The 14,989-nt window shown below is 29.8% G+C and overlaps 1 protein-coding gene and 1 long non-coding RNA gene across 5 annotated transcripts; one reads left to right on the top strand and one right to left on the bottom strand.

The window, feature by feature from the left end:
• The first annotated feature begins 949 nt into the window (after positions 1–949).
• LOC149877241 (uncharacterized) lies at positions 950–1,547 on the top strand. Its single transcript, XR_016447772.1, has 2 exons — positions 950–1,043; positions 1,172–1,547. It is a non-coding gene; the product is annotated as an uncharacterized LOC149877241 (long non-coding RNA).
• A 6,086-nt stretch (positions 1,548–7,633) lies between these two features.
• LOC149877240 (uncharacterized) lies at positions 7,634–13,293 on the bottom strand. 4 transcript variants are annotated; one of them, XM_090073975.1, is made up of 6 exons: positions 13,024–13,293; positions 12,712–12,830; positions 10,211–10,248; positions 9,846–9,898; positions 9,519–9,773; positions 7,634–9,374 (listed from the first exon to the last, which is right to left on the bottom strand). In XM_090073975.1, the coding sequence occupies exons 3-6, from the start codon at positions 10,246–10,248 to the stop codon at positions 7,876–7,878; spliced, it is 1,845 nt and encodes a 614-aa protein (XP_089930101.1). In that variant the 5' UTR covers positions 12,712–12,830; positions 13,024–13,293; the 3' UTR covers positions 7,634–7,875. The 4 variants fall into 4 exon arrangements, with proteins under 4 accessions (XP_089930101.1, XP_089930100.1, XP_089930102.1 ...); XM_090073974.1 differs by having other exon boundaries at positions 12,712–13,288; XM_090073976.1 differs by lacking the exon at positions 10,211–10,248 and having other exon boundaries at positions 13,024–13,288.
• Positions 13,294–14,989: the final 1,696 nt, after the last annotated feature.

The following is a 14,989-nucleotide window of genomic DNA, read 5'->3' as shown; positions in this document are numbered from 1 at the left end:
AAAAGCTTAAACGAGTTCAAAGTTATCATGTTTTAAAGATTTTTAAAGTTATTAACCTAAAAATAAGTCAAAATGTGGTTGCTATGGGCGTTTCTAAGGATACTTTTTTAAGATACCTAAATATAACAGCTAATATCTTTTTTAATAGAGTTTGTTTACAATCCAATGTAATCAGAGACTATTCACAAGTGATGAATAAATAAAATAAGCTTTAAAAAAAAAAAATTTTTTTTTTTATAAAAATAAGCTTTTATGGGTGTAGGACCACCTTAAACTCTTTAATGATGTTTTGCCATTCTTTTATGTCATTTGAGGCTCTTAGAAATATTTTTTTGAGAACTTCCCATATAGCACAACAAGTTTCTTCGACTATATTACAAACTGTAGCTCTCCCAACTCTAAAATAAAAGGACTGAGTTTGTTGTGATTCTCCTGTAGCCAGGTATCGAATTGTAATAGTTAACTTTTGCGATGGACAATAGAGACTCTCCACTGGGACAATACTTTTTCGTTAATGAAGATCCGATTAATGAGAAAAAGTGTTCAAGTCTGTCAGGAGACACTCTTAATTATCGATAAAAAAGTTCCCTATCACATAGCATCATTTCTTGCAACAAATAACTTAACGCAACTTGCTTAACGCGAATTTTAGATAGTTCTCTGACCCAAAACATATGCTTTCTTTTCTTTACGCTTTTTCGGCGTCTTAAAATTAAAAATTTAAGAAAAAGTCGATAATTTAGAGTGAGATTTTTTTTTATAACGGCCATTTTTTGTTTGCTTACACTGTTTTTCTTTTTTAAAGATTTTTGCGCTAATTCAATCTGATGGAAACATTGCGTTGCACAACAATTTACCGCACAACAAATCAAACGAATGTTGCACGATTGTTGTACGACATTTCTACAACTATTGGAAACCAAGCTTAAATAAACCTTGAAACAGTCGCGTCTGGTTAACCGAAATTCGTTTCATTTTCTGGCAGTCTCATGATTTTTGAAATTTTACGGTGAAAATTTTTGGTCAATAATCAGAATAATCAGGTATAAATATGAAGTTATCTCGTGTGCAGTAGTTTATATTGTTTTGTGCTCATAACTTACTATTTCGTACGCTTTTATTCAAAATTTTGTGTCAGTAACTTGATTACTCCGTACTTTTTATATTGTAGTGGTTACAAGATATATGGCTACTTCATATGCCACCAAATGTCGAAGAGTTAGACAGCAAGTAGAAAGAGATTTTGCATTTATATTTGGCAAACACGATGAAAACGACTCGGCTATTTCTAATGAGATTAATGGTCATGTTAATCAGTTTGTTGTACCTGGTGAAAATAATGATGATGAGGATAATTACAGTGATGGATGGAACAAAAAAGAAGATTGATGGGTTCAGAGCATTTCTAATACATTTGACAATGGCATTGACAAACTGAATTACAATTAAATGATGGGTTTTGTAAGTTTTATTTATATATTTTTTTTGGCTACTTTTTTTTAAATTTTTTTCAATGGACCTTTCCCATAAATCGGCAAAAGCGCAATGCATTGTGGTAGTTGTATTCATTTTATGGGAATACAGCAAAATTTATTAGGCTTTTCAACATTTGTTTTGATTTAAATGAATACAACTACCACAATGCAACAATTACACGCTAATTATACTATTACTACTACTACTACTACTTCTACTACTACTACTACTACTACTACTTCTACTACTACTACTACTACTACTACTACTTCTACTACTACTACTACTACTACTACTACTACTACTACTACTACTACTACTACTACTACTACTACTACTACTACTACTACTACTACTACTACTACTACTACTACTACTACTTCTACTACTACTACTACTACTACTACTACTACTACTACTACTACTACTACTACTACTACTACTACTACTACTACTACTACTACTACTACTACTACTACTACTACTACTAATATTATTATTATTATTTTTATTATTACTATTTGTCACAACTTTCAAGTATTTCTCTATACGAATTTCCTTTAAATGTTCTTCCATGGTAACCTCTGCGAAGGCATCCAATGCTCTCGACTCAATCAGTAAATCAAGACCAAAGTTGCATTATAAATAATGCCAGATGGTTAATAAATCCTTCATTTTTTTGGAAACTTTAGAAAAAAAAATGCTCTCAGCAAGATTTGTGCTTGTCTTAAAAGGTGATTATTTGTGGGGTTTACCTTTAGCGATTTCACGGAAGCATGTTTGACATCAGTGTTAAACTAGTTCCCTTTTTCATACTTTTATTTATAAAATCTATTTCTTCCAATACTACATATGCTGCATAATATTGAGCAATCTCTAGAGATAGATAAATTAGCATTTTTCCATTTTAGAGTAATTTTATCCGCGATACTTTAATCAGCTTTACAGAGATTTAAGTTTTTCTTACAACTAGAGCACAATCCTGTAGGGTGGGCTGTGTCTTTCTTACAACCAGAGCACAATCCTGTAGGGTGGGCTGTGTCTTTCAGTCTTACAGGAAACTTGAACAAGAACTTCCAAATTTTTATTAGCTAAAATGCATTTGTCGTACTTTTCAAGGCAGCAGTAGCAGATGATCTTTTGAAAAAGTACATAATCTCGTTTAAATTAACATTTTTTCATTCTCTTTGGAAAACTGAAGAGCCTTAGTATTTAATATATTATATATCTATAATGAAAGAAAAATTTAAAATATTTGATCAAAAACTTAAGCATCTTTCTTAAATGTTTTTTGACCAACTTAGAAAATTTAGAGCATTCTAATGATGTTTATGTATAAATACGAAACTACAGACCTTAAGAAGTTGGCATATGAACAGTTATTTCTTGATTAATTGTACCTTTCCTTCAATATATTTAGTTTTTTTTTAATATGAAAAAAATGACTTTTCGGCAAATTTTTTATGTCAATTTTATGAAAATGTGATTTTTACAAAGATAAAAATGAAGTGTCCAGATGCCCCTCTTACTTTTTTTATCAACTTTTTTGGGGTGCTCTGAGTGTAAATGTAAACCTTAAACTTCTGATCTGTGTTGCTTTTGATGGTATTTTTACAAAGTATAACAGACCCCTTAAATGAAAAAAGATTATGAAAAACCCCAAAGTAATTTATTCGAGTATTTTACACTACGGGGTCTTTTTCCCTTTCTCTTGCAGAAATTTTGTTCGGAAAATTATTGTTTTTACAAAGTATACTACAAAATTTATTTAAACTCATGGAAATTTTACTTAGGGATATTATAAATAAATATTTTAATGCGTTTTATGAAAAAAAAAAAATAACGAAAACAAATCTCATCAGATTTTCAGTAATATACATGCTTGCTTCATAAGAGTGTATTGCAAGTATTGCATTTAATAAAAAAACGGTTATAAAAACGGTTATAAAAAACTTTTAGATATATTCATCAAATTTTTCTAGGGAAGAAGGGGAAGCATTAGTACAGGGTGAGTATTGGTACACAGGAAAATAATTAGCTTTTTGAAATCAATTTTAGCTTTTGAATGCAGATACCAAACTACTAGAGAGTGCCGGTTCTAGCACATTTTCATTTTCGACCATATTTTTGACCACGTTTATTTTCCGTGCTAATTTTTAGCACGCCATGATATTTCATGTCAGGTCATTCTTTTATTTCATGTCACGTGACATGAAATAATATTATTTTGTTTTTTATTTTTTGTTTCATGGCACGTGTCAAGAAATAATATTATTTTGTTTTTTATTTTGCTTTTTATTTTTTATTTCTTGACACGTGACATGAAATAATATCATTTTGTTTTTTACTCTATTTTTCTGAAACGAGATAATATTATTTTGTTTTTTATTTTATTTTTCTTGTCGAGCGAGGTAACGCTGTAATTAATTTGTCTATTTTATCGGATCTGTTCAATTTTTCAAGTTATGTTATGCGTAAAAGTACACCTGACCTAACAATAAATAAAAGCCAACTTGGGCATACATCATAAAGAATCTACTATTTTTGCAAGCTTATTAATTCTTTATTATCAACCCATGAGTTGAATGAATCCAGGTTAGCCATCCCACTTTACTAATGATTTTTTTTTTTTTGTTTACGAATAACTTTTTCAATTCAAAATATTTCTTGAATAGTTTTTTGCATTTCCTGTTCATAAAAAGTACCTTGTATTTCTTCACCATTGTTGTCTGTTATTTTATTTGTTGGTGGGTCATTTTAATTGAAGAGTGTCTTGTGTTGTTGTAGTTATTTACCATTTCATCTAAAATGTCTGTATGTTTTTTAGTACTATTAGCTGAAAAGTAGTTGAACATTTTTTCTTTCATTGTTCTATTCCAGCGTTCAACTACACAACTTTTTTCTTCATTTTCAATTGAGTATAACTGCACGCCTAATGCTTTCACATGCTTATTATAAAGTTCTTTTCCTTTATCCACCCATATTTTAGCGCACCTTCTTTCTTTAAAGAATTTACTTAAAGCACTAGCTACATCAGGACCAGTTTTACGTTTTAATGGTACAATCCATCCGTACTTTGAAAATACATCTATAACCATGAGTAAGTATTTTATACCGTTATTAAATTTTGAAAAAGATTGCATGTCAGCTAAATCAGCAGCCCATATTTCATCTATATCATTTACAATAACTTTTCTTCTTCTGAAATGATGTATAACTGGTTTGTGAAGTTCGTTTGCAAGTTGATCAGTCCATTTTAGATCTTCATTCTTTTCTTTTTCACTGATCGTTGGTAGTTTTTTTTGCATCTAATACATATGGGTGCGCTGAAGCACTTAATTCATATGGGTTCAAAGAACCTAATCCAAACTTTGCTTTGGTTGATATGATAAGTTTGATTATACTTCGTTCTATTTTTCACACTGTGTTGGATTTTTTATTGAATCCATCTCTTCAATCATGATTTTATTAGCTTCATTTCTCATTTTTTTTATCAGTAAAATACTTGTAGGCAAGATCGTGGTGATAGGCTGAATTATCCACCCTGTCAACAGGTTTACTCCATTCTTTATATCAATCGAAAAAGAGATTTTCCAAAAACTTATAAGTTTTTGGAAAATCTCTTTTTCAGCCAGAGTATAAAATACTAAAAAGTTTTTTTGAGAAAAAATTGCCAAAAGATGTAATTCTTAAACTGTTCAAGGTTCAAAGTAAAAAAGAGAAATTAAATGCAAGACTTGAATTAATAATTGAAGATATTTCAAAAAATTGGAGTGACAAAACCGATATGGAGTGTAAGTTTTTTGAAACAGCTGATGACGTACCAGATCCTGAAGATCTTGATGTTAATAAGAATATAATTTGATGATATTTGATGATTTACAATTAACAAGCAAAATAAGTGTGAAAATTATTATATAAGAGGAAGACATTCTAATGTAGATTGTTTCTATTTAGCACAAAATTATTTTTTGCTTCCTAGACAGACGATAAGAGAAAACACAAACTTTATTTGTTTGTTTCCTCAGGATGACAAAAATGTAGATCATATTTATAGAGATCATGTTTCTAGTGATCTGAAAAAAGAAGAGTTTAAAAAGTTTTGTAAGCATTGTTGGTCTGAGCCTCATGGATTTGCAGTTATAGATTTATCATCTAAAAAGGATTATGGTAAATAAAGAAGTGGGTTTGATAATTTTTACGTATCAGAATCTTTTTAAAAAATATTGCTATAAAAAAATGTCAGGTTTATAAAAGTTATAAAATAAAACGAGAATAAAGACTTATTTCCCAGATAATATCGAGTTTAGTAAAGGGAAAGAGTATGAGATGGCGCTAGTTGGACTTGAGACATATAACAGTTTTTCTAACGTTGATGCTACAAACAATGTTTTCAGATATTAGTTACTCCCCTGATAATACTCATATTGATGCAGGTTGTATCGAGTGTTATTCCAACGTTGGCGACAGGATTGCTAGCAGGTGTCGGATCTTCTGCAGGGTTGGCCATGGTTGACAAAAGGAAGAGGAGTTGTTTATCTTAAAAAGAGAGGAGAGGGAATAAAAGTTTCAGCTGCAGGATCTGGGTTATTTTTAAGACCATGGACTAAAGAAGGATCTATAGGAGACGGTCTTTACTTACGCAGCGGAAATGGATACGAATCAGCGGGAGCAGGTTTAAATTGGAGTTGGAAATTATTCTGAAATTACAGACGCCGTTGGAACTGACAACACTGCTCTTGCTTGCAACTTGCTGTTCTCCCCTCTCGGAGGATCGTTTTATGCAAACTTTTTGCAAGGTTGCAACGTATACAACACTACTTCCTTGGGAGGGTATCTTACAGTTGACATGCCGTTTAGAACAAGCTTAGCCATACAATTGTTCAACAAAACAGCTTCTACAATAACATACTGGATTCAACCCTTCATCACTACTTTCACCATAATATATCACTACTTTCACCATAATTTATATTCAGATGTATTAATGGTTAAGTACAATACCTTTGAATTTTCTTTTTTAGGCATTTTTTTTGGACATTTTTTTTTGGACCAATGTTCCCTTAAATGGGGAACATTGGTCCAAAAGTAGCCCTATCAGCTGAAATTTTGTAAGAGGTTCGTTTGGCAAGACAATTCCCTCTACCTTTATAAATTTGTGTTTGCTATTCAATCATGAGCAACATGCTTCAATCAGATTGATGCATCTGATTTTTTTGTAAACTATGAATAAGGATTGCGAAAACATAAAATTCTACCCGCGTTTTTAATACAGATGAAATCGCGCTTTTAATACACATGAAACCGCGTTTTTAATACAGATGAAACGGGAGTATCAGCTGGAATACAAACTCCTCAATTAATTGCTCCTAAGGGAATAAAGCAGTTAGGAAAAGCTGTGTCTGCAGAACAATGAGAAATACTCATATTTTGTGCCGTAGTTGGAGCAACTAACAGCACATTCCCACCCAATTTTTATATTTCCTTGAGTTCGCTTTAAAAAATAATTTTTAAATGGAGTACCAGAGGGTAGATTAGGATTAGCAAACCCTTCTGGGGGGGGGGGGGGGGGTTTCTACAATGTGAAATAATTTCTTGTATCCTTTTTTTTTCTTTTTCATGTTTACATTTTTCTGATATGTTTATAAAGTATTTGGTTGGTTTTAAAATGTTTTACTTTTCATTCAAATTGCACTTTTTTTTTGATGAAATTTTTTAATGTATTAATGTAAACACGTTTTTTACCAACGCTCCTCTAAATGGGTACCAATGCTCCCCATTTAAGGGAACATTGGTCCCAAAAAAAATGTCCAAAAAAAAAACCTAAAAAAGAAAATTCAAAAGTATTGTACTTAACCATTAACATATCTGAATATAAATTATAATAAATTATATTTAAATGTTGCTAATACATTTATAATTAGCGAAAATTATTTGCTTTCAACTTTTTCTGAAATTCCTTTTGTTTTTTAGTTAATTATCAAAACGTACTAATGGTCCCCCTCTTCCTAATTAGTTTTAAAAAATTGCATATTAATTTTAAAAAATTAATTTGCAAACTTTTAAATCCTAGGGTCGTTCCTCTTAGGCCGTTCCTTCCTAGGATAGCTAATCGTTCCTCTTTTTCTGGTCGTAAAAAATCATAATTTCTAACTTAACAATTTTTCGAGCAAATTTTCATTCATTTATCAACTTTATGCATAGACTCAATAAAACTGTATCTTCCAGAAGAAGCTTCTTCCAAAGATTCCTCCATCATACATTAACTATATCTCTCATCATACTCAAAACCATACATTTGATGATGAAGATGAATTTCTTATGAAAAAGATATATAAAAAAAAATCATATGCATCAGTAATAATTAAATTTGATTCGGATTTTTAGAAAAACTAATAGCTAAAACAGTTCGCAAAACGAATTTGCCATTTTTCTCCGCTTTAAACAGATTTTTATATCATTTTTAGTGCGCAATCTTGATGGATGATTGATTCCTAAACTATCAGTTTTAATTTTATCAATTTGATAATAAATTTCTAAAGCTTCGTTATATTTTCCCATATCATTCAAACAGGTTGCTCTATTAGCTTTTGTATCTAAAGTTATTAGATGCTCTGCTCCATAAAATTCTGTGTTATAATTTTGAATGGCATCAAGTATGTGTATTGCTTCTTGAAAAAAACCTTGATCTGATAGAAATGTTCGAATTTTCTCACCCTGTTGATGAAAAGTTTCAAGCATTTCTGATTTGTTAACACGACACATGTGGACAAAGTGGCTATAGAATTGCTGCCCATCATCAATGTGTTCATTTACCTCTTCCAACTGTAATCTTAAAAAATCGACGAAATTTCGGCTGCATATTTCTGTTATTTGTTTGCATTTTTGCAAATATTTACACGCTAACTGTGTTATTTCGTGCATCGCATACCTTTCATTGTTACCTTCAAGATGATCAAGCAATGAATAGCTTACTAGCATTTTTATTGCGCGACATATCGAATAGTCATCTTTTATTTTCAGGTGCTTTGAGATTCCTTGAATAAATTTTTTTGTAATCAATCGACCATCGCAGTATGATAAATGGTTTAATATTTCTACTGCTTTGTCATGCGATGTTTCCATTTCAACTAAAACTAAGTAGATTAATATAATCGGCGACTTTGTTTCCGTTTCAGTGGGGATATTTTCCTCAAGCATTTCAATGGGATTTGATCGAAAAAGATCTAAATATTCCTGCAAAGAAACTCTACTGCTGTTTATATATAAAATTGCTTTGTTTATGGCGAATGGATAATACCAAAGCTCTTCTGTTATTTCTTGTATTTCTTCATCGTTTTCGTTTGTTTTAACATTTCTTTTCATGAAAAGGAAGGCATCTTGTTGTGAGAAAGGATTAATTTGCACTTGATGAATATCGGATGACCATAATTTCCATTGCGACGTCACTAAAGTAAAGGCACTTTTTTTATTAGAAACGTATTCTTCAAAATTCTTGGAGCTTTTGTCATCAACGTTGTCAAAGATGAATAACGTTTTTTCTTTTTCAAAATAATTATGTATTTTTCTAGAAAGTTCTCCGATGTCGAATATATTCCCTTGGGAATCTTTTATGCTTAACCCTAAAAGATGGCAGAGGTTGCTTATAGAAACTCGTAATTTGTTTGATGCAGCATCAACCCACACAGTTCTTTCAAAATACTCGTTGTAAATTGCCGCATACTTTCTGGCAAGCTGAGTTTTACCTACTCCAGACATTCCAGTTAAAACCGTGATTGATTTACCTGACTCGTTTCTTTCGCAAACGCGTTTGTGAATTTGATGAAGTTCGTCGTCACGTGAAAAGAAATTTTTTATCGGTGGTAAGACACCAAATCTTGATTGTCTGGATATTAACTCTATAATACAAAAACATAATATTTTTAACCACGCAATTACTTTGTTGAAGATTGTTTAAAAATTAGTTTAACGGCAGCTGAGAAGTTCTGCAACGAGAGCGCCCTTAAAATTAGCGCTGAATATATGAAGCTTTAAAAACATACTTTGTTCGCATTCACTGACCAAATCTTTTCGATTGCAAAACAGTAATCCATCTTTCACATCTCGCCATTTTTTTGATGGGTTGTTCTCACACCATTGGTTTAGCATCTGTATGGTTTGTTCTCGCGTAGTTTCAAATTTTTTTTTTAAATTATCGATTGCTGAGCCATCAACCGAAAGAAATTGAGCAAACTTTTCCCAATCATAAGTCAGCAATTCTGCAAGTGTCGTAAATACGTCTGGTGGAAATTTTTCCACTAAAAGAGATGGTTGTTTTGTGAAAATTGATTACCCATCTCAAATGGGAATTTTAAAGAATAGATAATTACCCTTAATGTCATCGAACTCGTTCTCCATAACAACGTGTTCTTTTAAAACCGTCCTATGAAAAAGAAGTCCGTTATTGGTAATAGTAAAATTCACTAAAAGCACTCTTAAATACGTCAGCAAAATATTTTCGCGGGAAACAAATGAGTATAAGGAACCCGGTGCGGCGTCAAACTAAACCAGGGGAGTTTTCTTTCAGTCAAATATTCTCTTTCATACTTTAATAAAATATTTAAGGAACCCCATGAGCAGTTGAACTCATACGGTTTGGAAATGAAACAAAACAGTTTACCAAGTAAACCTCCTTTTAATGGAATGTATTTTTGTGCTTAAGGAGGTGCTCCATATCTACCAATTAACTACTTACGTATTGCTTAAGTGGCTTGACTTCTGGGTTTTCTGCATCTTAAAAACAAAAAAGATAGCAATGATCCATCTTTCCTACATTTTAAAGAAACAACAGCAGTTCTAAATGATGGAGTAAAAGATTGAGATTTGCTCAATTTGAGACTTGAATCACTATTTTGAACTGATGATTAAGTAAAATTGTCGTTAGTTTTGGAAGCAAATTGTTGTTAAATTTGAAGTAAAACTGTTATTAGATTTAGAAGCAAATTGTCGTTAGTTTTGAAGTAAATTTGTCGTTAGTTTTGAAGTAAGCACGCACTTGAAAGCTCAATTGGCTAAGTTGAACTGTTCTTGAGTCGAAATTTATTTGTTAAAGGGTACTCAACGAAGTAATTTGCCGTTAGCAATCCTGGGATCTTTCTACCTCTCATCCTTCAACCTATAATTTGAGGGAACTAAGAAACATTGGTAAGAATTTTCTGATCTTTTAGATGCTGGAGCTTATGTTCTTATATTCTTTAATGCCTTTAGTTTCAATCAAAATTACAGCAATTTTTTGACCAAAGAATATTTTAATTGTTCAGCAGTTTATTGGTGTAAATTCGATCTGTGATTTTTTAAATTTTTATTTTAAAACAGCGTAAAGGGAGAGTATTGAGGATTTCTCGGAAACTTTTTAGTCTAAGGCTTAATCGAACTAAAGCATTTTTATTTTGTGCTCTACATTCATTGGAAAAAACAAGACTTTTTTTTGACAGAGATGATAAGATCCAAATGAGAGGTTTAAGATGATTTTTATTTTACCCTTTTGTTGCATTTCCTTCATTTAAAACAAAATAAGAAGCTGTTGTTGGACTTAAGGTAATCGCTGTAAAGGCAATTTCAATTATGTTCGAAAATTTGTTTCGTTTTGATAAAAAACTTTGATATTAGTTTTAAATGTACCATCTTTTTAGCCGTTTAACAACATCGTTCAACGTTTTGCTATTTACTTTAATTGAAAGTTCCTCACAAGTACAGCATGGATCAACCGGAGCAATTTTAGGAGATTTTTACTTATTGCGATGTTAAAATCATTTTGTTTCAAGTTGGGAGAAATGGAGTTTTTAATTTCAGTAAATGATTACTTTTAAAATATGTTTTGTTTTTTAATTTTTTTCTAAATAATTTGTTTAGAAAAAATGTCTAAAACTTAAGTTATTATTTCTTTAAAAGTTAAAGCTAAAATGTTATTAATTTTTACTTTTAGAAAAAATCAAAAACTTTCTCTCAACGTTTAAAATTGGAGATAAAACAAAATAATTCTAACCTCGCGGTGGTATGATTATATATATATATATATATATATATATATATATATATATATATATATATATATATATGTATGTATGTATGTATGTATGTATGTATGTATGTATGTATGTATGTATGTATGTATGTATGTATGTATGTATGTATGTATGTATGTATGTATGTATGTATGTATGTATGTATGTATGTATGTATGTATGTATGTATGTATGTATGTATGTATGTATGTATGTATGTATGTATAGCACTTTAAAAACCTTAAAATAAAGTTTTTAGTAAATATTTTATATCTCCTTAACGCAGAGAAATAATGTTTTATATCTCCTTAATGGAGAGAATTGGAGAGAAAATATTACGGACTATTAATATTGCTTTTTCTAAGATTCATATCTCAATATTACCAAACAAAGAATATAGCTGAGACAATATGATAATTACTCTTGTTTTTTCCTGAGCTCCAGAAATTCTGGATAGTTGATTTATTTCATAACCTGGTGCAGAGTTAGGATAAATTTTTTTCAGCTGATGCTTTTAATAAGAAGAAAGGGCTTCGAAAATCATAACTTTACTTATAAATCTTACTATAAAATCTGTTGTACTCTGACCGACCTCAAATAAAGGTGATCCCACCGTCTCATGCTCAAATGGGACAGTCTTCTATTCCGTCGCCTCCCCCTCAGTCGCAACATCAAACTACTTAGCCGCCTCCTCATGATAATCTTACATCGCATGCCATATCTAATGTTTGCGTAGTTTGTCGTTACAACGGTGAAAGCGAAAGCGCGTACATTAGCCACGTTTTAAAAGTTTGCTATTGCACAATTAATTTTCCCATGGAAAACAGTTGTAGAGTTATTTGGCAATGCTATGGCCTAATAACATAAGTAAAGTAACGGAATATAATCTTTCATTATTGAAACACATTTATCGAGCAGATTTAGCAGCTTATTTAATCCAATTAAAAGAGCTTCCTCTAAAACTGCTTTCTGATGTTAAAAGTTTCTGGTATTGAATTTCTCACATTTAAGTTCTGATATTCAGTTACAAACTTCGTTATTATTTACGAACTCTCACTTCATTCTGTCTTATTTTTGAAAAATCATTCTTTCTACTCTTTTTTCTGATTTTTTTTTTTTTTTTTTATCAAACTAAAATTGGTGAAGAATCTGGTAACAAGTAACAAAACTAGAACAAAAATTGATGACGTACCGGTTTATTATTTCGTGCTCTGGTATCACCATTTTATTTTACTACGAATATTCTTTTCTGCGATTTTTATGTGAACAGATCGTTGATTGACGAAACCAAAGTTTGTTTGTACAGTTTTTCTTGAACCAGCACGTTAAAGAAAATAATATATATATAGAAAATTAAAACTTTAACCTCAACGCTTAATAGAAAAAATCGTGCAACATCAAATCATGATAAACAAAAAGAAACGAAAAAAAAAAAAATCAAGTTAATAAAAAATTGGAACCGGTTTTAAAAAACGAAAATTTAAAAAAAAAATCATAAAATTACCAAATAAGATTCTGTGCTGAATCAACCCGAGATCGGTGCGATCGTGTTTTTGTTGTTGAATTTTTACTTTAAAAATAACTCTTTTGAATTGAACTATTTTATAAAAGCGTAAAGAATATGGAACAAGGTATTCTAAACGAAACAGACAACTTGCCACTGAGGAGGATCGCCGAGAAATAGATTTCAAGACTTCATTTTGAAATCTAAACTAAGTTGGTTGACTATGAAATTATCAACCAAGCATCGGCTTTCTTTTTTTTTCCGCGAAAATAAATAATAGCGAACTTTAATTTGTTTTCGTTTGTTAAACAAACATTAAAAATGTTTATTTTAATAATCATTTCTTCAAATAAACAAGCGACGAGTTTAAATTTGAAGCGACAAGTTTCAGCCTGTAATGTTGGCAATTATTTTTTGGGAACCTTTACACATACCGTACCGCAGAATTAATATTCCGTCCCGCGGAATTCACACTCCGTCGCGCTGCGCGTTGAAGTAAATGCAAGTGATGTAAATGCAAAGAAACCAAATGAGCAAATGAAATTACATAAACAAGCAAACTTGGTTTATCTATATACCTGTGGGAGCGGATCACCATCTTAGGGTCTTTATGGTCCACTAAAATTAACAGTAAAGTAATAGATAATAAGGAATGGTTGAAAAGTAATTTATAATGTAGATCTTCAAAACAGGAAGAATTAATTTTTTATAGTTTTAATAACTGATTAAAAACATTTTTTATTAACAGATTTAAAAATTTTGAGGGGATACCTGAAAATGTTGCGGATGATGATAGTTCTTAAAGAACAAGTCAAGAATAAAAATAAAGAAAAGTTTTGGTAAAATAAATGAAATAAAAGTTTGAGTTAAAAACATCAAGAATACATTTAAAGAAGAAATTTATAGTAAAAAATGAAAACAAAATTGTAAATGAAAAAAAAAAATAGACAAAACATACAAAAGAGATCAAAACAACAAACTTAGAGAAAAAAATTAAGAAAAATTTTAATGAAGAAAGTTAAAAAAGAAAGTTAAAAAAGAAACTTAAAGTAAAAATTTATAGAAGAAATTTAAAGAAGAAAATTAAAGAAAAAACATAAAGAAGAAGTTTAAAGAAGAACTTTGAAGAGGAAATTTAAAGAAAAAACTGAAAAAAGAAATTTAAAGATAAAACTGAAAAAAGAAATTTAAAGAAAAAACAAAAATAAAAAATATAAAGAAGAAAGTTAAAGAAGGAATTTAGTAAAGAAAAATAAAGATAAAATATACAGAAAAAATATTGAGAAGAAAGTGAAAGAAATAATATAAAGAAGAAAGTTAAATATGAAGTTTAAAGAAGAAATTTAAAGAAGAAATTTAAAGAAGAAATTTAAAGAAGAAACTTAAAGAAAAAATTTAAAGAAGAAACTTAAAGAAAAAATTTAAAGAAGAAATTTAAAGAAGAAGTTTAAAGAAGAAACCTAAAGAAAAAATTTAAAGAAAACACTCAAAAAAGAAATTTAAAGAAAAAACGAAAAGAAAAAACATAAAGAAGAAATTTAAAGAAGAAAATTAAAGATAAAATATAAAGAAAAAATATTGAGAAGAAAGTTAAAGAAATAATATAAAGAAGAAATTTAAATATGAAATTTAAAGACGAAATTTAAAGAAGAAATTTAAAGAAAAAATTTAAAGAAAAAATTTAAAGAAGAAATTTAAATATGAAATTTAAAGAAGAATTTTAAAGAAATTTAAAGAAAACACTCAAAAAAGAAACTTAAGGAAAAAAGTATAAAGAAAAAACTTAAAAAAGAATATTAAAGTAAAATATAAAGAAGAAGTATAAAGAAGAAATATAAAGAGGAAAGTTAAAGAAGAAATTCAAAGAAAAATATAAAAAAAGAAATTTAAAGAAAAAATACTTAAAACCGCTAACATCTAACTTTGATGTTTAAACATTTCTAGAAATTCATTTCTTTGCGTTTGG

This window comes from Hydra viridissima, unplaced genomic scaffold (genome assembly GCF_058129835.1).
Source record: "Hydra viridissima isolate aposymbiotic clone 2 unplaced genomic scaffold, HvirCarnegie_v1 scaffold_16, whole genome shotgun sequence".
NCBI classification, from domain to species: Eukaryota; Metazoa; Cnidaria; class Hydrozoa; order Anthoathecata; family Hydridae; genus Hydra; species Hydra viridissima.
This window is presented reverse-complemented; position numbering and strand designations above follow the sequence as displayed.

Bases quoted from the DNA above. Each gene is read 5' to 3' on its own strand.
- LOC149877240 (XM_090073975.1), bottom strand. From the start codon at position 10,248: ATGCAGAAAACCCAGAAGTCAAGCCACTTAAGCAATAC. The intron at 9,774-9,845 runs GTAATTATCTAT...CATCTCTTTTAG, and splicing joins CGAGTTCGATGACATTAAGG to TGGAAAAATTTCCACCAGAC. The intron at 9,375-9,518 runs GTATGTTTTTAA...TTTGTATTATAG, and splicing joins GGTCAGTGAATGCGAACAAA to AGTTAATATCCAGACAATCA.